The sequence below is a fragment of the Geotrypetes seraphini genome, chromosome 4 (assembly GCF_902459505.1).
Source record: "Geotrypetes seraphini chromosome 4, aGeoSer1.1, whole genome shotgun sequence".
Classification (NCBI taxonomy): Eukaryota; Metazoa; Chordata; class Amphibia; order Gymnophiona; family Dermophiidae; genus Geotrypetes; species Geotrypetes seraphini.
The window spans coordinates 104,790,169-104,817,146 of NC_047087.1; the positions used below are offsets into that span (position 1 = coordinate 104,790,169).

General features: G+C 43.9%; 1 protein-coding gene across 1 annotated transcript; it reads left to right on the forward strand.

The window, feature by feature from the left end:
- The first annotated feature begins 505 nt into the window (after positions 1–505).
- On the forward strand, positions 506–26,978 carry NDUFB4 (NADH:ubiquinone oxidoreductase subunit B4). Its single transcript, XM_033940454.1, has 3 exons — positions 506–719; positions 17,701–17,847; positions 26,809–26,978. The coding sequence occupies exons 1-3, from the start codon at positions 543–545 to the stop codon at positions 26,869–26,871; spliced, it is 387 nt and encodes a 128-aa protein (XP_033796345.1). The 5' UTR covers positions 506–542; the 3' UTR covers positions 26,872–26,978.

A 26,978-nucleotide genomic window follows, 5' to 3' on the forward strand; every position in this document is an offset into this window, starting at 1 on the left:
ATTTGCCTTCCCCTCCCTGAAGGGCTGTGATTCCTTGATAGAACACTGTCGTTTCAAGCTGGCAAATGTAATAAATGTCTAACCACCCTCATTTCAAGTGCACCCTCCCACCTATCCTTCAGGAAATCAATTAAAACCTATCTCTTTGATAAATTTCTCTGACTCCTTCCCACCTTGCTATATCCCTGAATTACCTGCTGTATCTCTGACATATTTCCGATCATACCTAACCTCTCTGGCTTACTAATAATGTAATTGAAATTTGTTACCAATGTACTTGACAATATTTTCTGTAACATCATTGTATATGTACAGTCTCTTTCTCCGTAAACCGCTCTGAACTGCTTGTGGTATTGCGGTATATAAATAAATAAATAATAAAATAAAAAAAGGTTATTTTACACCCCTAGAAAGGTACGCAATTCTCCGCTCTCTGCTGCCCTCAGGCGGGAGCCGCGAATAAGCACAGCCACTCTGACAGCGTTCAATAAAGTTCCGGTAGTTTTAATGAGGCGCATGCGCGCCGTCAGCTAATCGTCAAGATGGCGGACTACAAGGAGGCTCCTTTAGCCAGCCGTCCGAAGACGCTCGATCCTGCGGAATACTATCACCTCACACCGGAGCAGCGACTGGCAGAGGAGGAGAGACTGGCCCTGCGAGCCCAGCTCAAACGGCAGTACCAGCTGCAGCTGAACGACCCGAACCGGCGGGCGCTGATAGTGAGTGTTTCTTGCTCGGGCTTTTGGGGTCAGGCTGACCTCCTACGGGAGAGGAAGGAGAATGCTTCCTCTCTGAGCTGATAATCTTGATCTGAACGTTTCCGATGCTCTCTGGTATTTGTAGTAACTCTTCTGCGCAATCAGAATCCCTCTTGGAGAGAGAGAGAGAAGTCACAAACCAGGACTTCTCTGCCCATACGTAGCCCCAAAGGATGTGGGGTGAGATCAGATGGGGGTCTTTGAATTGGAGGCAATTTTATTTAAAACTTTCTCGAAAAGTAAAGGCAGTTCTTAAGACAGTTCTCGTTATTCGCGGTAGCTCCTGAAAATGCAAATAAACGAACCGTTGCGTGTGGGGGGAAAATAGAGGTTAAGTTCCATCAGTCCATTTTGTGTCTCAAAACCTTGAAAACTGAATGATGGATCCTATAAGAAAAATAGGACTAGGTTGCTTCATGGGACACCATTGACAAAAACTATAGTACAACATTTAGAATCTTGTAAATATACCGGTGTGTGTATATATATATATATATTTTTTATTTGCAGTTCTACTTATAGAAGTAACATTCTTAAAATGATTGCATAGAAAATTAATGTACTGTATACTCCTTATTGCACAACCATAGTAAGCAGTGTACTCCCTAGAAATGTTTTCCAGCCGGGTGGCATGAAAAAGTAGCCGGGTGGGACGGGATGGGGAAATTTGGTGGTGGGGAAAAATTAATCCCCTCTTTTACTAAGATGCGCTAGCATTTTTAGCTCACGCGCAAACCCCCACGCTACGCGGGAAAACTAACGCCAGCTCAATGCTGGCGTTAGCATCTAACGCACGTGGCAATTCTGCGCACGCTAAGCACACGCTAAAACCACTATCGCAACTTAGTAAAAGGAGCCCTAAATGTGTACTATTTTTATTAGTTAATTATTATTATTTTCCTATGCTCAATATGACTTCCTTTTTTAAGGTTTGACACTTGTTCCAGTATCCAATTCTAAAAGGGAATAATTAGATATTTGCCCTCTTTCAAATGGTATAGAGGTTTAAAAAAGGGAAAGGCGTTAATGAAGTCATTAGGTTCAATCTAGCCATTTATTTCTGCATGAATTTAAACAACAACAAAAAAAAGATAAATATAGTTCATCCAGTCATACAAGAAATGGCTCTACAGCAGGGAGTGCCCACACTTTTTGGGCTTGCGAGCTACTTTTAAAATGACCAAGTCAAAATGATCTACCAACAGTAAAATTTTAAAAAACACAAAGTACACTGTATACAGAGAAAATGTTAATTATCATTTATATTCCGCGGGTTTTCAAAGAAGTAAAGGCAGATGACTTTATGCAATGTCACCTCAGGAACAACTATACAGAAATAGACAAATATACCCCCTCCCTTTTTACTAAACCGCAATAGCGATTTTTAGCGCAGGGAGATGTGCTGAATGCCCTGCGCTGCTCTCGATGCTCATAGGCTCCCTAGGCTAAAAGCTGCTATTGTGGTTTAGTAAAAAGGGCAAAAATAACAAAAGACCTTAGATATACATATACTTTGTCCCGTTTAAGACCTCAGCGGTGCTAACTGTGAGAAATTTTCATTCACAGATTACAAGCACAAAAATCTTCATCGGTCATAATTTTTCATAGTTTTTTCTATATAAATAAAGTTTTGAAAAAATACTCATCTCTTTATTAGAGAAGCATAGCAGGGGTTCTTCACCAACATAGGCTATGTTTCGCCCAGGGGGCTTTATCAAGGTATTTCCCCTTTAGTATGCCTGTTCCATGAGTGCTGCCGAAAAAGTTTTAGTATATGTATATCTAAGGTCTTTTGTTATTTTTGATCTATATTATTTACCTTAGTATAATAGATATTTACTGCCTTATAAAATTGTACTTTAGTAAAAAGGGGCCATAGTGCAGAATATAGACAGCAGATATAAATTCTCAAAATGGACACATTTTGATCACTAAATTGAAAATAAAATCATTTTTCCTACCTTTTTGTCTGGTGATTTCATGAGTCTCTGGTTGCACCTTTTTATAAAGCCATGGTAGCAATTCTCCTGTGACAAATTTGCCAAAGCCCATAGGAACTGAATGGGCTTTGGTGTATTGTCCACACTAGGACACACTATTGGGCTTTCTAAAAGGAGCCCTTAGGTAAGACCAAACAGTTCAGCAGTATTGTATTGATGCTAGAGCACAGACTGGGAAACGGACTTATATAAAGAGATGGTACACTACCATTATGAAAATGTTGCTTGACAAAAACCAGCTTTACAGAAAAACAGATGTACAGTATATTGTATCACTCAAGGTGAACTTCTTTCAGATCAACCATTGGAGAGGAACAGGCATGCAGCTCCAGAATGATAGTACAGATACTCGCCAACTTACGACCGTAATTGGTTCTGACTGACAGGTCGTAAGTTGATCGGGGACGTAAGTCGGCCTATGTTAGACTAAAGTAAGAATACTGTATTAGACTGGGTAAAGATATTGTAATCATCTTAAAGTAATATTTTATCAACATTTTCTTACTTTCTAAGTCAAGCACAGCACAATCCCTTTGTGATGAATATTCATTGTGGCGCCGCCTCCTCTTTATATTATTACTGCTGTGTAGCGAGACTTGGGAGTGTGGGGGAGACTGGGGCTACTAACAGCTGTCGGGGGAAACTGTAGTAAACGCGTCGTAAAGTCAAACAGTCGTAACTTGAATAGGTCGTAAGTCGACGAGTACCTGTATGTAGAAGATGGAGATGTTGACACTGGTAGGTCGACTTCTGTCGCATCATCCTCTGGCGCACAAGTCTTATGAGTCATGGACTGAAAAAACTGTGCCAACCTTGCCTGCATGGCTTTAAGTCCCTGAGTGTCTCAATGTAAGGGACAAACGCAGAGCTTGTCAGACGCTTGAATTTTAGACTAACCTCCAGCATGGGATCGCATTCCTCCATGTCACTGAAAAGTTTTTGACATCCATTCTACTTTTTTTGCTGTTGAGAAGCATGATTTTTGGAGTGTTTGACATTTATGGAAGTCAGAGTGAGCGACCCAAATTTTCCCTGTCTTCTCAGCAGTCTGTAGTTAGAAAAAAACACAATTGGAAGCATCTGTATACAAATGCCAGAAGTCTAAAAAAATAGGAGAGTTAGAGTATATAGCACTGAAGGGCTGTGGAGTCGGTAGGTAAATCCTTCAACTCCTACGCCTCAGTTTCTGGTACCCACAACTCCAACTCCAGGTACCCAAAATTGACTTCTCAACTCCAACTCTATAGCCCTAGATATAATAGGCATCTCAGAGACCTGGTGGAAGGAGGACAATCAATGGGACACAATTACCTGGGTACAAATTATATCACAAAGATAGAGTAGATCAAAATGGAGGGGGGGTTGTGCTGTATGTTAGAGGGAATTGAATCAAATCAAATAAACATTCTGCATGATATAGATAGCAGTTGGAATCCATATGGATAGAAATTCCATGCGTGAAGGGAAGGAATATAAAGGTAGGGTTATATACTGTCCCCTGGGACAAAATGAGCAGACAGATAAAGAAATGTTTTCAGAGATTAGGAAAGCTGGAGAATTTGATAACAGTATTATAATGGGTGATTTCAATTACAATATAATAGTTGGAAGAAGCACAATAATCACTATAATTTAGAAAAGAAGCCTGCTTCTAAAATGATTTACAACAAATGCTCCTATCAGATGCCAGTCATTCAAAAATATATTGAAAAAACCAAAATGAAATGGGAGGAGAAAAAAACCTCAGTTAAGCTTCATGGGTTTTTAAGGAAAAAAAACTCCACTCACTCTGAAAAAAGCTCTGCCAAAGGGGCACTGATGTCAAGCTAAGTCTAATGACTTGATTAAATATGATAGCATTTCAAAGAACCTTTAAGCAATTATATTTAGATGAATGTCATAGGCAACTTGCACCAGGATTTGCATTTGAACAGGCACAGTTTAAATCACCACCGCCAAGTAATCAGTAAATACTGGGACTTATCTGTTCCCGCAGAGACACAAGCCTTCTGCGTTTTTGCAAATGAACGCCAGCCACCGACGTCCTTCTAGGCTGTCATATGGGAATACCGCTGCCCCACACACCCGGCCATGCTGAATGTTTTGTATTGCTAACACCCTGCTGATTTCTGAGAAATTGGAATTTAACCCCCCACGCAGCGAGGGAGTGAAACGGGGATTATTTCATTCTTCCCTTTTATAAAATTTTATTTCTCCCAATTTTCATTTTTGGGCCTTCTGCCCTTAGTAAGCCTGTTTTCAGGCTGGGAGTATTGAATCGTGTTTACTGACCGATCTACTCAACCTCCGAGGACCACTGAGTCCTTCAATATTGCATCGGCAGTGTTCCTTCCATAGCAAAGCCGTACAGTGGTTTTAAGCGGTACACTCTGTGCAGCAGGACCATATTAATCACAGATCCACACAATTGGTGTTTTCAGTGGCTTGGTCCTGCTCACAATCCACTTTCTTGTTAGCACTGCTTTAAACTTCTAAAAAGAGGAAAAGCGGGGAAGTGGGGTGGCGGGAATGTGGGGAAGCTGAAAGCTAAGAGGGTAAAGGCTGAGGGCAAAGCAGAAGCACAGGGAATGGGAGAACTGCCCGAAATCCAAGGGCAGGCGGCCCAGGTAAATGCAGAGGTGGAGGAAAAACGACGGGACCTGCGGTGCTTATACGCAAATGCAAGAAGCCTCATGGCCAAGATGGGTGAACTAGAAGTCGTGGCCAAGGGGGAGGACCTAGATATAATTGGAATTGCAGAAACCTGGTGGACAGAGGAAAATCAATGGGATGTGGCGCTGCCGGGGTACAAGCTCTACAGGAGGGACAAGACCCACAAGAAGGGGGGAGGCATAGCACTATATATAAAGGACTCTATCCACTCGGTCGGGATGGATATGGCAACGAAGGCAGAGGGGCTGGAATCGCTATGGGTCAAATTGCCGGGAAACAAGGGTGCAGGCATAAAACTGGGGCTGTACTATCGCCCACCTGGTACGCCAGAAGGAGTCGGACACAACTTGGAAGCGGAACTGAGACAGGAATGCAGGACTGGAAGTGTAATAGTGATGGGGGACTTCAACTACCCGGGAATAGACTGGAGTACGGGTCACTCCAACTGCACTAGGGAAACAGGATTTGTAGAAGCTGTGAGGGACTGCTTCATGCAGCAACTAGTCAAAGAACCGACGCGAGGGGGTGCTACTCTTGACCTCATCCTAAACGGATTAGGGGGGCCTGCAAGAGAGGTAGAAGTGGGAGGACCACTAGGCAACAGTGACCACAACGCGATCAGATTCACATTAGAAAGGGGGACACCCATAGTAAGGAGGACCGCAACAACTGCGCTCAACTTCAAGAAAGGGAACTATGTTGCTATGAGGGAAATGGTGGGGAGGAAGCTCAGAAACATCTTTAGGATGGAGACTGTGGGAAGCGCCTGGACCCTATTCAGGGACACCCTGCAGGAAGCACAAAGAATGTACGTCCCCAGTTTCAGGAAAGGCTGCAAGAACAAGCGATCAAAGGACCCGGTTTGGATGTCAACTGAAGTAAAGAGGGCAATAAATGACAAAAAAGTATCCTTCCGGAGATGGAAAAAGGACCCAACGGAGGAAAATCACCAGGCGCACAGGAAATGCCAAAAGGAATGCCACCGAGAGGTTAGTAAAGCGAAAGGGGAATATGAAGAGGGGCTGGCCAGGGAGGCGAAAAATTTCAAGGCATTCTTCAGTTACGTAAAGGGGAAGCGACCAGCGAGAGAGGAGGTGGGGCCGTTGGACGATGGGGATAGGAAGGGAGTGATTAAGGAGGATAAAGAGGTAGCTGAGAGGTTGAACACGTTCTTCTCGTCGGTTTTCACGAGCGAAGACACATCTAATATACCGGACTCAGAGGAGCTCATGAGTGGGGAACAGGCCGAAAAATTGGAGCACATAGAGGTAAGTAAGGAGGATGTTCTCAAACAGATAGACAGGTTAAAATGCGGTAAATCACCGGGCCCGGACGGGATCCACCCAAGGGTTCTGAAGGAACTAAGACAAGAAATAGCGGGCACAATCCAGCATGTTTGCAACCTATCCTTGAAGGACTGGAAATTGGTGAATGTCACACCTATCTTCAAGAAGGGATCGAGGGATGACCCCGGGAACTACAGGCTGGTGAGCCTGACTTCAATTATAGGGAAGATGGTGGAAGCTATGATCAAGGACGGCATTTGCGAGCACATCGAGAGGAATGGCCTACTGAGAACAAGCCAGCACGGATTCTGTAAGGGAAGGTCGTGCCTAACGAACCTTCTGTACTTCTTTGAGGGAATAAGCAGTCGGGTGGACAATGGGGAACCCATAGACATCATTTACCTCGATTTTCAAAAGGCTTTCGACAAGGTGCCACATGAAAGGCTGCTTAGGAAGCTGTGGAACCACGGGGTGGGAGAGGATGTGCACAGATGGATCAAGCACTGGTTGTCAGGTAGACTGCAGAGGGTCGGAGTGAAGGGCCAATATTCTGACTGGCGGGGAGTCACAAGCGGTGTGCCACAGGGATCGGTGCTGGGGCTGTTACTCTTCAACATATTTATCAATGACCTGGAAAAGGAGGCAAAGTGCGAGGTTATAAAATTTGCAGACGATACCAAACTGTGCGGCAGAGTTAGGTCCAGGGAGGAGTGTGAGGACCTGCAAAGGGACCTGGACAAGCTGGAAGACTGGGCAAACAAATGGCAAATGCGCTTTAACGTGGAAAAATGCAAGGTCATGCATATAGGGAAAAAGAACCCGTTGTTCAACTACAAATTGGGGGGGGGCATTGTTGGGAGACAGCAGACTTGAGAGAGACTTGGGTGTGCTGGTGGATGCATCACTGAAGCCATCTGCACAGTGCGCAGCAGCCTCGAAAAAAGCCAACAGGATGCTGAGCATCATAAAGAGGGGCATAACAACCAGGACGCGGGAAGTCATCATGCCATTGTATCGAGCGATGGTGCGTCCACATCTGGAATACTGCGTTCAGTATTGGTCGCCGCACCTCAAGAAGGACATGGCGGTACTTGAGAGAGTCCAAAGGAGAGCAACGAAACTGGTAAAAGGGCTGGAACACTGCCCATATGCCGAGAGGTTGGATAGGCTGGGGCTCTTCTCTCTGGAAAAAAGGAGGCTCAGGGGTGATATGATAGAGACCTTCAAGATCATGAGGGGCATAGAGAGGGTGGATAGGGACAGATTCTTCAGACTGAAGGGGACAACAAGTCCGAGGGGGCATTCGGAGAAACTGAAGGGAGATAAGCTCAAAACAAATGCAAGGAAGTTTTTTTCACCCAAAGGGTCATGGACACTTGGAATGTGCTACCGGAGGAAGTGATCAGGCAGAGTACGGTACAGGGATTCAAACAGGGATTGGACGGATTCCTGAGGGATAAAGGGATCGTGGGATACTGAGGGAGGAGCTGGGATGTAATACAAGTATAGAAAGCTAACCAGGTAATAAGTATAGAAACCCAACCAGGTCGTGCATGTGCAAGACCGGAGGGTTAGGACTTCGATGGGAAGATAGGACTTCAATGAGAAACCAAGGTGGCAAGGGAGCCCCTTCTGGTGATTGACAGGTCGTGACCTGTTTGGGCCGCCGCGGGAGCGGACTGCCGGGCAGGATGGACCTATGGTCTGACCCGGCGGAGGCACTGCTTATGTTCTTATCTCTGAAGGCTAGACAGCTCCAATTCAACAGACTTTTTCCAATGGCTTCAGGAGCACTGACATCAGGAACATCAACTGCACTAAAAATGTCTGAAGCTTCCGATGCCAAAGTGATTTTAACATGCACTTAGATGACATATGCAATCCTTTTACAGTGGAATTCTTAAAATTAATTTCAAATTTATACCTCACCACTTTGATTAAAGATTTGATTCATTCCGCTGTTCACACATTAGACATGAGCCTTACCTCTACATCTCTTAAAGACGCCTTTTCAAATCGCAAAATCACCTCTGTTACATGGTCAGATCATTTTCTAATTACCTTAAGCTATTTTTCTAAATCTGTTAAGAATAGCTATCATCCAAAAACAATCATCTATCGAGATTACAATAAAATTGAACTTTCTTCAATTATTGCATCTTTTAATTTAAAAATTGAAGACTTTTGTCTTTTACCAATAAATGAACAAATTAAAGCTTGGTTCAGCGCAACAGAACAACTACTAGAAAAATTAGCCCCTTTATGTACTAAAACTATTAGTCAAAAGAAAATAAGAAACCCTTGGTTCATAGACAAACTTACATTTATCAAAAAACAACTTAGGGCTTTAGAACGGAAATGGAGACGAACTAAATCAAGAGATAACCTAAGTAAATATAAAGAACAATTGCAATATTATAAAACTAAAATAAATTTAGCAAAAACAACATATTATTCCAATAAAATTTAAAGTGCTAAAAATTCCTCTGCCCTTTTTGCTATTTTAAAAAATCTTACAGCTCCAAAAAGAATAGAAGATCCTGATCTAGAAAATAAACCTATTACACAAAATCTTGCCGATTATTTTGTAAACAAAATTAATAAAATTAGAGATTGCATCGGTTCAAAAATCAATTTTAATGTAGACACGGAACCAATACAAATTATACCTATTTCCAAATGTGCCAATTTTAACATACCAACCTTTGAGAACCTTAAACGACTCTTGCAAAGTATTAACATTAAAGGCACAGGCTCTAACTCAATCTCTCCTCTTTTCATAAAATGTTTCTTTTCCATCTTTGGCCCCTTTATTGAGACAATGATTGAAAATAGTTTAACCACAGGATTTATACCGAAAGAATGGAAAGAAGCAATCATCCTTCCAATAATAAAAAATCCCAAAGACTCAATTGCAATTGAATCAAATTACCGACCCATTGCCAATCTTCCCTTTATTGCTAAACTAATAAAAAAGGTTGTTTTCAATCATATAAGCAACTTTGTAGAAAAAACACATACATTACATCCTAATCAGACAGGCTTTAGGTCTAATCATTCAACAGAACACTATGATACGTCTTATAACAAATATCCAATACCACCTGGATCACCATAAATCTGTCTTCCTGATCTCACTTGATCTGTCTGCAGCATTTGGTACTATTGACCATCATTTACTCATCAAGAGACTGTCCGCCATTGGCATTTCTGACCAAGTGCTAAACTAGTTTAAATCATATTTTCAAGATAGGTCAGCCAAAGTTATTTTCAACAATTCATCATCAAACAACTATACAAATTCTTATGGGATACCTCAAGACTCAATCTTGTCCCCTCTTTTATTTAATATTTTTTTGTCGCCATTACTCACTCTAAGTCAGTCCATTGGATTCTCCTCTTTTGCCTATGCAGATGACATCAAGCTTTTGACCCATTAAATATAGCTGACTCCAGTGAGGTAATAAATATAAATAATAAGTTAAAACAAATAAATCAATGGCTTAAAAATAACATGTTGGCCCTGAACGCAACCAAATCTTTAATAATGTTTTTTCCACGGAAAAAGGATCTTAAATTTCATCACAAATACTCTTAGATAATTTCTCACTACAAAAAGTAACGACGACGAAAATATTAGGAGTCTTACTACAGTGTTTTTCAACCTTTTTTGGGCAAAGGCACACTTGTTTCATGAAAAAAATCACGAGGCACACCACCATTAGAAAATGTTAAAAAATTTAACTCTGTGCCTATATTGACTATATATAAAGTAATTCTCTTGAATAGGAATCAAATAAACACAAAGAAAGTATTTTATAATTACTTTATTATGAAATATTAAGTAAACAGAATAGTGAAAAATTATAAAATACTTTATTCAGTGCGAAACCTGGGCCTGTTTGGCTGAACACAAAGCTGATATTCTGGCTGGAATCGAAGAAAGACACACACGTAGCTCTTCGTCAACAGCTCTCAGTCTCTCTCTGTATTTGGTTTTTATCGCATACAAAAATAGACAAATATACCCTCCATCCTTTTTATTAAACCACAATAGCAGTTTTTAGCGCAGGGAGCTGCGCTGAATGCCCAGCGCTGCTCTTGACGCTCATAGGCTCCCTGCGCTATAAACCACTATTGCGGTTTAGTAAAAGGTGACCATATTGTAAAATATAGACAGCAGATATAAATTCAGAACTGTGCATAGTAAGTGAAGGGAAGTTTTCATCTCTGGGAATTTACCCAGTTAACTATTAAGTTATTTGGGCAAATTCCTTTGAAAACTGTGGTAAATCTGCCTCCACTTTGCTAAATTTAAAATAAAATCATTTTTCCTACCTTGTCTGGTGATTTCTGGTTGCACTTTCTTCTTCTGACTGTGCATCCAATCTTTCTTCCCTTCTATCAGCCTGTATGCTTTCTCTCCTCCACACCTCATTCCTTCCCCCAACTTTTTCTTCCTCTCTCCCTGACCTTTCTTTCTTTTTTTCTGTTTCTCTTCTTTCCTTCTGTTTCTCTGCCTGCCCCCTTTCTTTCTTTCTCCCTGCCGTTCCCCAAGCCACTGCCACTGCCGCTGCCATCGGGGAACAGGACCCACCAATGGATAACAGGCCCCAAAGCCAAAGCCGACGCCGACGCATGCTCTCCCTGACGTCAATTCTGCAATCGGAGAGGAAGTTCCGCCCAGCCAGGCAGCGATTGGCTGGCCCGAACTTCCTCTCCGACTGCAGAATTGACGTCAGGGAGAAGAAGACTTATCGGCTCGATAGATTAGATCGCCAAGACAAAGTGAGTCCTGGGTGATCGACTCACTTTGCCTTGGCGAGCTACTGGCGCCCCTGCCTCGGGCCCCCTGTCAGCTCCGGGCCCCTGAATGCAGGACTGGTAGTACTGCCCTGATGGCGGCCCTGCGGCACACCAGGCAACATCTCGCGGCACACTAGTGTGCCGCGGAACAGCGGTTGAAAAACACTGTCTTACTAGACCAAGAACTTTCTTTTCATGATCAGATTAGTTCAGTATTTAAAAACTGTTTCTATAAGTTACGTCTTATTAGATCTTTATCCAAAGTTTTAAAACCAGAAGCTCTTAACATTCTCATTCATTCTTTGGTCATTTCTAGGCTAGATTCTAGGCAAGATTACTGTAACACATTGTATCATGGCATAGCCCAGAAAGAAATAAGAAGGCTACAAATCATACAAAATACAGCATTAAAAATTATTACTAACTCAAAAAAATATGATCATGTCACACCTCTTCTACAAAAAGCATACTGGTTACCAATTTTGCACAGAATAATATATAAAATTGCACTGATAACCTTCAAAATCCAAGAAACCAATGCACCAATATTTCTGGATCGTTTTTTGATACCATATTCTCCAGCCAGGACACTTAGATCAACGGAACAGCATTGCTGACTATCTCTTACCTAAAAATAATAGGTACCAGAAGATCTACAACTTTTTCAGTCATAGCACCCCAGCTTTGGAACAACTTACCAATCTATCTACATGGAGAAACCTCATTAGAAAAATTTAAAAGCTTATTAAAATGCCACCTGTACAAAGACGCATTTGAGTCGTAGATAGGATAATTCATCTATCATTAATCCCAGGCTCAATTACCTAATATTAACCAGATCTAATGTATAGGTAGGTCACAATCTCCCCTATCCTCTTTTTTAGGCTTAGCCATATTTTTAAAACATTTTTCATCACCCTTCTGATGTTGTTTTTTCCCTAAATTTACTCTTACTTTCTTCAAAGATTGTAGTTCACCCCTCTTCCCTTTTGTATCGCTAATTACTTGTGTACATACATTGTATGTTTATTTGTATAAATTGTTTTATTTTTGTCTCCTAATTTTAAATTGTCATATGCATTGAAGTATTTGATATTGCGTGTACAACAAACTTTTAATAAACTTGAAACTTAATACATAAAACATCTCCGGCATCGAGGATGGTACAGACTTTGACATCTTGCTCGGTGTCGGCATCCTTGCTATCAGAAGGGGATTTGACTAACATACTGCCAATACAAGCAACTCAAGCCCCTGTGATGACAATTGGTACCAGCCCAGCCCGAGCAGCAACTTATATGGGACTTGAGGACCAGAGCATGCACTCCCCATCGGCATCGGTCAAGATCAAGGAGAACAATATCCAGACATTGAAGTACTTCAACATCAGATCATCACTGAAGAAAATCGGCATTCTCAATTGGCTCAGATGCTCAATTGGCTCAGATGCTATGACCTCTCCTAGGGGACGTCTGAGCCAACCAAGACCTTAGGCTTCCTTTCAAGTGCATCCTGAGATATAGTGGGAGGAGCCTAAGGCACTTATTGGCTCAGATGTCTAAGGCCCCTCCCCCAATCAGGGTCTTAGACACCTCCCCGTGCATCACAGGATGCACTGGCAACGGGGCATACCTTTGGGCAGGAGGGACTGGGCATTCCTTCTGCTGTCTTCCTCACAGAGGTATGGGGTGGTTTGGGGGAGCTGGGGGGGTGCTGAGGCAAGAGGGAGTGGGCATCCCTCCTGCCAATTATTTTCAAAGTATGGGGAATGGGAAAGGGGAGGGAAAGGGGGGTCATAGTATTAGGGGAGTCGGTTCTTCGGGACAGGAATGCATCCGGTGGCAGGAGGGAGTTGGCATCCCTCATGCCGATTCTTCTCATCTATCAGGAGTGTGGATGGGGAGGCAGTTCACGGCAGCAGGAGGGAGTGGGCATCCCTCTTACCTGTATTTTTGTTCTTGGGGGTCATTGGAGGGGGGAGGGGAAGTAGGGGGAGCGATTGTGTGGTGTGTGTGTTACGCACACAGCACATCTGTGCCAATAGAAAAAATATGGCAGACCTGTTTTTTAGGGTCCGTATTACCAGTCACAAAATTTAATGCATACGTTTGCAAATAATTAGGTTATCAATCAGATGGCTCGTTTTAATATTAATGAGTTCATTCTAATAGTAATGAGGCCATTTGCAGAATCGGGAAAATGTATGAATGCACAGAAAACCACACGGTGAGCCGTTTTGTACATCGGACTGGCAGATTCACCTACTCCGCAGGGCTTTAAACTAGGTATGTTGGGGGAGGGTACATACTTATATCCCAGAGCAGTAAGAAACCACCCTGAGGAGGCGAGTCACACCCACACTTATAAGTCTAAGGTAAGTACCCATGCTATCCACGATAATTTAAAGGGAATTATCAATAATAATTTAGGAGTCACTCTAACCCAAAAGGGAATCTCTTCACAGATATGGAAGGCTATGTACGTCAATGCACACAGCTTAGGCAATAAAATTCTAGAATTAGAGACTGAGATAATAAACGCTGACCTAGACGTGGTAGCAATATCAGAAACCTGGTTCACGGACTCCAATGGGTGGGATATGGTTATACCAGGCTACAACCTACTATGTCGCGACAGAGAGGACAAGTTAGGGGGAGGGGTAGCACTATACACTAAGGATAACATCAAAACTACCAAAATTACAGATATTAGATACACTGGGGAATCCCTCTGGGTAAATCTGGCCAGAGGAAATGAAAAATGCTTATACCTTGGGGTGATATACAGACCTCCAAGACAACAGGAAGACAAAGACATAGAACTAATCGAAGACATAGAGAACATCACTCTACGGGGAGACACAGTGCTGTTAGGGGACTTCAATATGCCCGATGCAGATTGGAACACACTCTCCGCGACTACGTGTGGCAGCAAAAGAATTTTGAACTCCATAAAGGGTGCACGACTCAAACAAATGGTACTGGAGCCCACCAGGGACCAGACAATACTAGACCTGGTACTCACCAACGGAGACAGCGTCACGGATGTCTCAGTTGGAGATACATTGGCCTCCAGCGACCATAATATGGTATGGCTTAACCTCAAGAAAGGTTTCTCAAGGTCAAACACAGCAACGAGGGTTCTCAACTTTAGAGGCACAGACTTCGACCGCATGGGAATTTTTGTCAAACAAGCACAACCTAACAATGTGGAGGATATGTGGTTGACTCTGAAGTCCATCCTACACGAAGCAACAAGCCGCCATATAAGAACAGTAAGTAAGCGCAGGAGGAACAAAAGACCCCAATGGTTCAGTGCAGAAATTTCGGACCTCGTTAAAAAGAAAAAAGAAGCATTTATCACCTACAAACATTTAGGAAAACAAGAGGCGGAAAAAGACTATCTGGACAGGTCAAAAGCTGTCAAAATAGCAGTCAGGGAGGCCAAACTCAGAATGGAAGAAGATCTAGCACGGAACATTAAGAAAGGGGATAAATCCTTCTTCAGCTATATTAGTCACAGGAAAAGAAACAAGGATGGGATAGAACGCCTGAAGAAATCGGACGGTAACCTTGTAGAATCAGATTCTGCCAAGGCAGAATTACTAAACAAATACTTCTGCTCGGTCTTCACCTGTGAAGCGCTGGGAGCTGGTCCACAGCTTCAGATGGGAGACAGCCAGAAGGACCCACCGTTCCAAGACTTCGAGTTCACGCCCAGTAGCGTCTACTACGAACTATCAAGACTCAAAGTAAACAAAGCCATGGGACCAGACAACCTACATCCCAGAGTGCTCAGGGAATTGCGAGAAGTCCTGGCAGAACCACTATCTATTCTTTTCAATCTTTCCCTATGCACAGGAAGAGTCCCCTTGGACTGGAAAACCACCAACGTTATCCCACTCCACAAAAAGGGCTGCAAGACAGAGACGGCAAATTACAGACCGGTGAGTCTCACGTCTATAGTGTGCAAGCTCATGGAAACACTGATCAAAAGAAATATTGACACAATCCTAGACGAAAAAAACCTACGTGATCCCCATCAGCATGGATTCACCCAGGGCAGATCCTGCCAATCTAACCTAATCAGCTTTTTTGACTGGGTTACTAGACAACTAGATGCCGGAGAGTCACTGGATGTAGTATATTTAGACTTCAGTAAAGCTTTTGATAGCGTCCCACACCGAAGGTTATTGAACAAGCTGAAGTCGATAGGATTAGGGGACACTCTTAACTACATGGGTTGAGGATTGGCTGAGTGGTAGACTTCAGAGGGTGGTGGAAAACGGTACCCCATCCAAAACGTCAGGCGTGATCAGTGGAGTACCACAGGGGTCGGTCTTGGGCCCGATTCTATTCAACTTATTCATAAAAGATATGACCCAAGGACTTAGAGGAAGGGTATCACTGTTCGCCGACGACGCCAAACTTTGCAACATAGTAGGTAAAAACACATTGCCTGATAATATGACGCAGGATGGTCTTGGGGCTCAAGGATCTCACGTATGAGGAAAGACTGAATAAACTACGGCTGTACTCACTTGAGGAACGAAGAGAGAGGGGAGACATGATTGAGACGTTTAAGTATATCACGGGCCGTATCGAGTCGGAAGAAGATATCTTCTACCTCAAGGGACCCTCGACCACCAGGGGGGATCCGCTGAAAATCAGGGGAGGGAAGTTCCATAGCGACTACAGAAAATACTTCTTCACTGAAAGAGTAGTGGATCATTGGAACAAACTCCCACTGCAGGTGATTGAGGCCAACAGCGTGACAGATTTTAAGAAAAAATGGGATATTCACATGAGATCCCTAAGGGAGTAAAATCAGGGGGGCAGGTATTTGGAATGGGCAGACTTGGTGGGCTATGGCCCTTTTCTGCCGTCTTTTTCTATGTTTCTATTCAGTCGCTAAACTTTGTCAAACTGGTTTAACGACTATTGGTAGAAGATTGAAGCATTTAGGCCCGGATTCTGTATAGGACGCCAGAGAGGGGCAACCTATACAGAATCGGGCCTACACTAACCCCGATTCTGTAACCGGTGTCTATGTTACAGACGCCGGTTACAGAATCGGGTTAGAGTAGGCGCTGCCCACCCAACACCCCCGATCACCGGCGGGAGTGTGCCCAACCCCTCCTGCTGGAACGCCGCCCTCCCGACACCTCCGATTGTCGGCAGGAAGGTGCCCAACCCCTCCTGCCGGAGGACGCCTCCCCCCCAGACCCCCCCGCACTAATGCCTCCGTTGCGCTAACACTCCTCGATGACCTCCCCAACCCTCCCCCAAAACTAACCTCTTAATTGTTAGCCGGCTGGACGGGTCTTGGTGCTGTCCAGCCGGCAGACCCGCCTTGCTGAAATGAGGCGGGCCCGCCCCTTCCCGGCCCATCCCCGCTAAGCCTAAGGCCTGATTGGCCCAGGCTCTACGAGCCTGGACCAATCAGGCCTTAGGCGTCGGGTGAGTGGCGTTCCAGCAGGAGGGGTTGGGCACCCTCCTGCTGGCGATCGGGGGTGTTGGGTGGGCAGCGTTCTGGCAGGAGGGGTTGGGCACCCTCCTGCCGGCGATCGAGGTGGGGGGACAGGTGGCCGCTATACTTATCGCCGCGATAAGTATAGCGGCATCTACATACAATGTAGACCAGCATTTTGATGGCCTACTTTGTAAGCGTCTCTTCCTCTACTAGGGAGATGCATAGGGCCGCATATGTTCGCCTAAGACCCTTAGGCAAGCTTAGGCGGTCTTGTGGGCCTCCCTATATAGGCGAGCCTTCAATATAGGCGGCCTGCCCAGGGAGCATTATTTTTAAAAACGTGCATTTTGATTGGCTGTTAAGACAGCTGTAGGACACCTACAGCTGCGTAAAATCGGGGCACACTTTGCAGAATCGGGGCTTTAATGTATCTAGGCCTCTATTTCTAGCTCTCCAGATGTATTGATGTGGCACCCACACTATTTTAGAAGATTAAATTGCATTGTATTAAGAACACAGAATTGAGAACTATTAAAACAGTATAACTGTGAATACTAAGTGAAATTTATGGGGTTTCATATGCTGAAAGACGTACTACTTGGTTCAGAGACCCAGTCTGTGTGGCTCATATTTTTCAGTTTTGCCATGTTATCTTCACTTTCCTTAATATAATGGCTTGTGTTTTAATGTGCTTATGTATTTTAGGAAGATCCTGCCTTGACTCGTTGGTCCTATGCAAGAACATTAAATGTCTACCCAAATTTTAGACCTACACCCAAGACCTCCTTCCTTGGTTTTGTGTGGGGAGTTGCACCTCTTTTTATCTTGTACTATGTCCTCAAATCTGATAGGGTAAGATTTCAGATGAGAAAAATCTTATACTTTGGGGGGGCCTGTTGCATGGAATAGAGACTGGGACTAGGGGAAGATGGAACCTGTAGACTGCAGGCACTTTACTCAGTTGTTTGGGGGGGTTTTTTAGTAAAAGGGTCATCTATTACAGAAGTGTGCTTTTGGTTCAAAATCAAATTGAGTGTACTGTAATTTGAATCTCTTGTCCTATAAAAAAAAACCCCAAACAATTCTACTAAGAAAATAAAACGGCAAATGTTTGAAGCTGCTAATGGAAGATGCTGGTTTTAGACTGCTATCAAGCATGTGGTTTAGAGTTTGTATGACTTGCTTGAGAGTAGCCACCTGTGAATGACAAATTTTCATAGAAACATAGAGTATGATGGCAGAAAAGGGCCGGTGGCCCAACAAGTCTGCCCACTCAAGAACCCTCCCTCAGCAAATTTGCCTCTCCCATGAGTCCGTTTTTTAAGCATGACTCTGTAGCAACTCTACTTGTTTGTCCCAACGTCTCTTGAAGTCGAGCACGTTACTGGCCTCGACCACCTGGCGTGGAAGACCATTCCATCGATCAATCACCCTTTCGGTGAAGAAGTATTTCCTGGTGTCCCCATGAAATCTTCCCCCTTTAAGTTTTAGAGGATGCCTTCTTGTTGCCGTGGGACCCTTAAGAAAAAACATTGCCTCCTCCACTTTGTTTCTATCATGTCCCCCCTTTCTCTGCGCTCCTCAAGAGAATATAGGCGCAGTCTGGTCAGACGTTCCTCATAAGGGAGATCCCTAAGTCCCGAGACCATCCTAGTGGCCATTCTCTGGATCGACTCCAGTCTCTTCACATCTTTCCGATAATGTGGCCTCCAGAACTGGACACAGTACTTCAGGTGAGGTCTTACCATGGATCTGTACAATGGCAGTACGGCTGATAAAGGTCCTTCTAATGCAACCCTGCATTTGTCTAGCTTTTGATGAAGCTTTCTCCACTTGATTTGCAGCTTTCATATCGTCCCGGATGAGTACTCCTAAGACCCTTTCTGCAGTAGTTCTTGTCAAGTTTTCACCGTTTAAGGTGTATGTTCTGCATGAATTACTGCTTCCAAGATGCATTACTTTACATTTTTTGGCATTAAAGTTTAGTTGCCAAGTACTGGACCATTGTTCCAGCCGAAGTAGGTCCTGCTCCATAGTGTTGGGACTGGTCGCGCTGCCAGGTTCCGTTGCCCTGCCCACAACGTTGCAAAGTTTGGCATCATCGGCAAATAATGTAATTTTGCCACAAAGTCCCTGAGTCAGATCCCTTACGAAGATATCTTGGCTCCTGGTAGACAGCAGATCCCTTCTAATCGGCCTGCTGTGCAAGGAGCCAAAAATGATGGAAAAAGAAAAGAGACTAATCAGACTTTTGACCTCTTCCAACTTACTATAAAGGGCTGTGGCTCACTGGTTGAGTTGCTTCCTCTGCCCCCAGAGGTTGTGAGATCAAATCCTGGTGCTGCTCCTTGTGACCTTGGGCAAGTCACTTAACCCTCCAGTGCCCACCGCTTTGAAATGCCAAAGCCACAAAAAGCAGTATACAAGTCCCCATTCGCTTTCCCTAACTGGCACACTATCTTCCTAACATCTAGAGTTACAAACATGCACTAATGCATGTTTTATATAATTCTGAGCAGAGTACAAAAATACATGCACAATATAAAAAATAAAACAGATATTCTGTAACATCTACTCAGGAGTCTGTATGTTAGGTGCTTAATCCATTTCTATGAACCAGGTTTTGCAATATGTCACTAACAGCTTTTGGCACCTCTGATATTGCCAGTGGAGTCTAGTGCCCCCTTCAGTTTTTCCTTTTGCAAGTGAACTGCAGCAGTGTTTTCTGATCTGCTGTACTTAGTTTTCCTTAGTAGTTTGTTTTTTCTGACTTTAATGTCCTGAGACCCCATATTTGGGGTTTCTCAACCTGAGAAAGGACACAGGTTCCTCACAGCTGGACTGAAGCTCACAGGGCAAACCTTTGGAGAACCTATGGAATGTACATTGTCATATCAGGCTGCTCTTTGGGATAAAGATTTTAGGCAACTATTCTTTGTATCTATGTCATACTTGGAGTTCAGAAGACATTTGAAGACTTATTTATTTTCTAGATTTTTGGGTAATTAATTTTCTTCTTTGTTCTATTTGTGATATAAGTTAATCTTTTGTAAATCGCGTAGATTGGTTATGCCGTCTATAAGTCGAGTTTATGTTATGTTATGTTCAGGGCACGTGATCTGTTCCCCTAGGAGCCAGCTCATCTTCTGAATTTTTCAGTGACTGGAGCGCAAGCAATGGGTGCCCTGAGTAAGAACCCTCAGGGTATCGGGAAGCCACCCCTTCTACCTCCCTGGTTGCGCATTCAGGTTCTGTGGGGGAGGAGGTCTTGTACAGGGTTGGTCTGACTGGTAGCCCAAATATTTCCTGGTTTGGAGTCATCTTTGGAAGTTTCTGAAAAGTCTTTTCCAACTTTTCCAGTTGCAAGGAAAGCTAACAGGCAGGCACTTTCACAGAGCTGTAAGTACAGCCCCATTATTCCCTATGGAAATATTGGGGGGGAGGTGTCTAAAAACCTTATTTTTGAAGGTTTCTGGGGTCAGGGGTCAGTGGCACCCCCACCTCTAAAACCCCTATTTCAGCATTTATTTTTTTTAAAGGTCTCCACGGGCTGTTTGGGGCATTATTTTTTTGGCGACAGCCATCTTGGATTTTAAACTATCTTTTTTTCTGAAACCTCTATCTGCCTCAAAACCCCGTGCCTCTTTTATCTCAAAGCACTGCCTCCATCTTGGATGACTCAGATTCCATTTTTGGTTCCATCAATCAGGATGCCTTTGTGGCCCTGGCTGATGACCCCTCTATATGCTGTCTGTTTGTCAGTCTTGGTCGATCATTTTATTGCGGATGAGGTCAAGGAATTTGAAACTTGAAATACAGTTATGAGCCATCCCAATTCTCTGACCTCCTTTTTTCCAACACATTTGGACATCACTAATCTGGTCATAGAGCAGTAGGAGACTCCTGAAGGCTCTTTAAAGGTGGCGATAGTTATGTCCAGGCTTTATCCCGTGGCCCTAGAGTTTCAGCAACTATTAATCGGCCGAAGGTGGACTCTGCAGTGGCTCAAGTCACCAAGCACACAGCCCTCCCTAACGAAAGAGATGCTAATGGATTTGCAGGATCGCATGGTGGATATAGTATTAAAGAAGCAGTTTGAAGTGCTATCTTTAGGCATCAAGGCAGCAGCGAAAGCCTCGTTTGTGGTACGGGCCTGTCACGTGAGACTGCAACGGGTACCCTTGGTGGAGGAGGACACCTTCCTCCCATCTGGTGCTGGAAGGGGTGGATTATGTGGTGGACCTCATTAGGGTTCTGGGCAAAATCTCGGCTTATGTAGTCTCTGTTCGCAGGATGCTCTGGATCAGACAGTGAGCCAGTAACCACTTCTAAAGCACCCCTAAGCAGACTGCCCTTCAAAGAGCAGTTGCTTTTGGCAAGGGCCTTGATGAACTCATGGCCAATGTAGCAGACTGCCGTCCTAAGTCACAGTTGGACGCCAGACCTCGCTGTCGTCGTCCCCTAGGGGAGTTGAAGTCATTTGTGTCCCTCCTGCCGGTCCCACAAAAATAATTTGAGCTCCTCCACCCAGAGATCGTTCCAAGGGTACAGACCACTATAGTGATCTCAGATGCTAGCACAGCTCTGGATCTCACATCAACCCTTCCGCCAAAAAGTCCCAATAATGCCAGGCTTGGAACTGTGCTGCCTCACATTGAGGGGCAGTTGTTGGCGTTTCAGAGGGAATGGAAACTAATCTCCTTGGACTAATGGGTGCTAGACATCATACGAGAGGGGCACAAGATAGAATTCTTTCGTCGTCCTCTGGATTAGTTTTTAGATTCTCCAGCTGGGAGTCTGGAAAAAGAGGCAAGGGTCCAAACCACGCTTCAGTGTCTCTACACTCACACCATAGAATTGGGCTCAGGCAGATACTACTTATATACTTCATAGTGCCCAAGAAATGCACAGAGGACTGGAGACCCACCCTGGATCTCAAGGCAGTCAGTACATTTCTGAAGATTCCATGTTTCTACATGGAAACAGCCCGATTGGTCATTGCAGCAGTGGCTCCAGGAGAATTCCTGGTGTGTCTGGATTTAACAGAGGTCTTTCTTCATATTCCCATCTTCCTGGGACACAGGAAATATTTGAGATTTCATGTTCTCCAGCAGCATTTCCTATTTGCAGCCCTTCCCTTCGGATTGGTGATGGCTCCACCACACTTTCTCCAAAGTAATGGTGGTAGTGGCTGCTCATCTCCGAAAAATGGGGGTCTAAATACACCCCTATCTAGATGATTAGCTCATCAGCTCTGTCTAAGCTGGAGTGTGAGCAGGCAGTGCAGCGGATGGTGGCTGTCCTGAAAAGGCTGGGCTGGAGTGTCATCTTCAAAAAGAGCCAGATAGAACCAACTCAGATACTGGAATATCTGGGCATTTAGTTCAACATGGCATAGGGCCGCGTTTTTCTTCCCAAGCCATGCAAACGGAAGCTTCAGAAACAAATCTTGAACCTATTGGCACTTCTGACCACCATGGCCTGACACTACCTTCAGGAGTTGGGCTCCATGTAAAGCAATAGGACTGTTTTTCTGACAACACACTAGCAGTAGCATATGTAAACTGGCAAAAGGGAAGCACCAGGAGTGCTCCATTGCATCTGGAAGCACAGATGCTCTTCAGTGGGCAGAGGTGCACCTTCAAGCTGTCTGCACACATGGTCAGAATAGAAAATGTTCAATCAGACTACTCAGTTGACAAGTCCTGGAGAATGGTTCCTCTCTCAAAAGGCTTTCCAGCTCATTGTGCATTGTTGGGGCAGACTAGCAATGGACATGAAGGCTTCTGCTAAGAACTAAAAGTCACCACTTCAAAGAGCTAAGCCAGGAAGCTTAGGATTAGATGTGTTCAGTCCTGGCCAAGCCAGGATCTCATTTATGTCTTTCCATCTTGGCCCAAGGTGAGCAGAGTTATCCGTAGGATCGCGATTCATCCAGATCTCATGATTTTAATGGCCCCAGACTAGCTTCACCATCCATGGTATGTGGATCTTGCCTGTCTTCAGTGGGACAAGGGCCTCAAGTTCCCTCTTCATTGCAGTGTTCTCAGTCAGGAGCCAGTTCCATGGAGAATCCCCAGGCATTGGTCTTAAGACATGGCTGTTGAGCACAGGGCCCTGATTCAAAGAGGCTACTCTGACATCGTCATTGCTACTCTCTTTTGGGCGATAAAGCCCTCTACTATGGCAGCCTATGCCAAGGCTTGAAAGACTTTACAACATTGGTATGACAGGGACCAGGTGGAACTGTTACGGGCTCCTATTCTGATGGTCCTAGCCTTTCTGTAAGCTGGTCTTGAGAAAGGCCTGACAGTGGCAGGCCTCTTATGTTTCAAGGCACAAAGTGGTTCAGCTTTGATTACAGCTTATCTGGATGTGACTAGATTTCTCGAAGTGCGCTCTGTTTGTGGCCACCACTGCGTCATCCTTTCCCCACATGGAACTTTAACATTGTTTTGAAGGGCTTACTAAAGCCCCTTTTGAGCCGCTCAGATGTATCCCTTTTGGACCTTACGATTTTAAGGAAGTGTTCCTAGTGGTGATCATCTCGGCAAGATGTATTTCAGAGCTGCAAGCTCTCCTGTAGAGATCCCTTTCTCAGGATTATGGAGGCAGGAGTAACCCTCTGTGCTGTTCCTTCTTTCCTTCTGAAAGTTGTTTCTGATTTCCACATCAATCAGGAGGTTGTTTGCCTGCTTTTCAGCCCACAGGGTTGGATAACCAGGATAAGATATTACAGAAACTGGATGTGCAAAGTCTTACTTAACTACTGAGAAAGGACTAATAATTTTTTCTTTCTGACCATCTATTTGTATTAGTCAGTCCAGGTGTGGTAAGCCAGCATCCAAGGCTTCTGTTACCAGATGGATTTGCATGGTCACTTCGTTGACATACATCGCCTCTGGAAAACTGCCACCGGTTTCTCATGGTGCCGTCAACTAGGAGTGTTGCAGCTTCATGGGCTGAGTCTTGGGCAGTCTCTCCAGTTGAAATTTTGTAGGGCGGTTACTTGGTCGTCTCTTCATACTTTAATGAAGTTTTACAGAGTGGATTTGGTGGTTTGAGTGGACGCCGTCTACGATGCCTCTATTTTGTGGGCAGGCACTTCTCTCCTACCCTAGACGTTGCCATTGCTGTGGTATGTCACCATATGTACAGAATCTGGAATAGATGTAACAGAATGAAAGATTAGATTCTTACCTGGATAATCCTTTCTGTTAATCTACTATGAATTCTATATGGCCCACCTTCTGTCTGCCTCTGATATTTCTCATTTCCAGGCTTGAAATTCTTTTGCCTCTGGCTCCTTTAATGTTAGTGCTTGTTGCACACAGCAGGTTGGTTGTTACTGCTGCTATGTTTCTTGAATATTTTCATGTTTATTACTAATCCTTTGTTCTCTTATATGTTGCAGAACATAAGAATAACTTTACTGGGTCAGACCAATGGTCCATCAAGCCCAGTAGCCCATTCTCACGGTGGCCAAGCCAGGTCACTAGTACCTGGCCAATTCCCAAAGAGTAGCAACATTCCATGCTACTGATCCAGGGCAAGCAGTGGCTTGACCCATGTCTTTCTCAATAACAGACTATGGACTTTTCCTCCAGAAAATTGTCCAAACCCTTCTTAAAACTAGCTATGCTATCCGCTCTTACTACAACCTCTGGCAATGCGTTCCAGAGCTTAACTATTCTCTGAATGAAAAAATAATTCCTCATGTAATTTCATTGAGCATTTCCCCTTAACTTCGAGCGTCCCCTAGTCTTTGTAATTTTTGACTGAGTGAAAAATTGATCCACTTGTACCCGTTCTACTGTATGATGTTGGTGGAGAAGATCCCTGTACCCCTTCTTTGTGTTTATTCCAGTGGTGATTGATTGCTTTGGGACAAAACTGAAGGGGGCACTATACTCCACTGCAGCGTGGGAGGTGCTGAAAGCTGCGAGTGTCACTTCTGAAAGTTGCAGGTTGGGATTGAACACCATATGTACAGAATCCATAGTAGATTAACAGAAAGATTATTATCCAAGTAAGAATCTAATCTTTAAATAGTAACAACAAATCTGTAAAATTTCATGTTGAAATTCCAAGCGGTTGCTAAGAAAATAAAGAAAGGGGTTGGAAGCTGGAATTGGTACATTTTTATTGACTGACTCCATCCAAAATTGTTTCTGACTCCGACTCCACAGCCCTGCTTACAACACAGTGTATTTAACATCTAATAGCTCTGCTAACCTTGGGGCTATAGTTCTAATGAATAAAGTCATATTACTGCTTTCAGGCTAAGTACCGCCATTGCATAGACTTTTAATATTCTTCTTGTTTAGTATTGAAAATCAACACTTCAGACTAATGCATCCCCCTTGAGTACCAGAGCCAAGTATATTGGAGCTCATTTGAAATTTTTTTGATGCTGCAGGAGCCATTTTGCTTGTCTTACGCCCTGCTCCTTGGAGTATTAATTAGCTGAGCTGGTTTCTAGCTTACTGTAACGCTACAGATAAGCAGAAGGCTGTGTCCTTCAGCTAGGATTTGAATTCAGGGTCTCACCGCAGTAGATTTTTGTTAGCTTCTCAGAGGCTGTTGCTATTCATGGATGAGTTCAAGGGCTTTTATGCACATGTGTGTATTCATCTAATTTAATTCTCCCACCCCTTTTTTGGAGGGGGGGTTGGAGGTGAATAGGTGCAACTTGTTACTGCTAACAGATTTTGAGTCACTGTTATAATGATCCATGCAGAGGGAATAATGTGAAAAATGCTTTATGCAGTTTCCCAGAAAATTGAACCCATCTCGGTGCTGTCTAGTAGGATAGGATAGATCTGATCTGTTACAAGGGGGTGCTGAAAAGTTCTCAGCCCAACCATCTTCCTAAATTCTGAACGTTATTTTGCCACTGTAGCTGAAATTAGTGTTTTATTTTGTAAAGCCCCTCCTTTTGTGCCCCCATCCCCATAAATATAGCCTGGGGTACCATGTTAAATGCCATCTCCCACTGCAGATTTGACATCTCTCCCTTCCCCCACATGTCCTCCAAACTTATGGCCAGTTGATGGTAGTGGAAGTGCTATAAACAGGTCTCTTCCAGCCTTCCTTATGCTGCATTCTGTCCAGAGGGAAGTTGCATCAGAGGGGGTGGAACATGGCAAAGAGGAGGCCTGTCTGTAGCACTTCCACTACTGATAATTTGCCATAAATTTGGAAGACCCAGGGGGCCGGATTATAAGACTTGATGCCATTGCTAGAGGGGAAAAGAGTAGGGAGCTAAGTGCCTATGCATGGGAATACTTGTAAGTGTAGTAGATGGTGGCCTTGGGCTCTTTGCTGAACTTACTCAATGGTAGCTAAGCCCCTGCAAATAGCCCAAAACAGGGCTGCCCAAGTCTGGTCCTCAAGATCTACTGGCAGGCCAGGTTTTTTTGGATATCCACAATGAACATGCATGAGAGAGATTTGCCTGCACTGCCTTCTTGGTTTGCAAATCTCTCTCATGCATATTCATTGCGGATATCCAGAAAACCTGGCCTGCCAGTAGATCTCAAGAACCGGACTTGGGCAGCCCTGGCCCAAAACAACAAAGAATAAATGACAAAGTTCATTCTTTGTAATGCTGACCAGTTCATCTTGCTGGAAGAGGGTTGCCCACGAACCAGCAGCAATAAATGTCCAGAAGCAACCAGATGTTTTGTGGCTTAATACCTAGTTGTAGTTCTCATGTAACTGCCTGCTGTGTTCTGCGCTGTTCTTGTTTCTTGCTTTGGTGGTGGTTTCATTTGCACTGTTGACTGAAAAACTCTTGCCTTCTGTATACAGGACCGAAAAGAAAAGCTGATCCAAGAGGGCAAATTGGAGCGGCCATTCAGTCTGTCATACTGAGCTCCTGGAGGCCAGATGTAGCAGGACTCGCAATAACCCTTTATTTGTGTAGAGCTAATATGTATGAATGCTTGCTAAAATAAAACTTGTTATATTCTGTGTCTTTA

What these genes read in the sequence shown, in the direction of transcription:
- NDUFB4 (XM_033940454.1), top strand. Translation starts at nt 543, where the DNA reads ATGGCGGACTACAAGGAGGCTCCTTTAGCCAGCCGTCCGAAGACGCTC. An exon ending in CGAACCGGCGGGCGCTGATA is followed by an intron (nt 720 to 17,700) that starts GTGAGTGTTTCT and finishes TATGTATTTTAG; the next exon opens with GAAGATCCTGCCTTGACTCG. An exon ending in ATGTCCTCAAATCTGATAGG is followed by an intron (nt 17,848 to 26,808) that starts GTAAGATTTCAG and finishes TTCTGTATACAG; the next exon opens with GACCGAAAAGAAAAGCTGAT.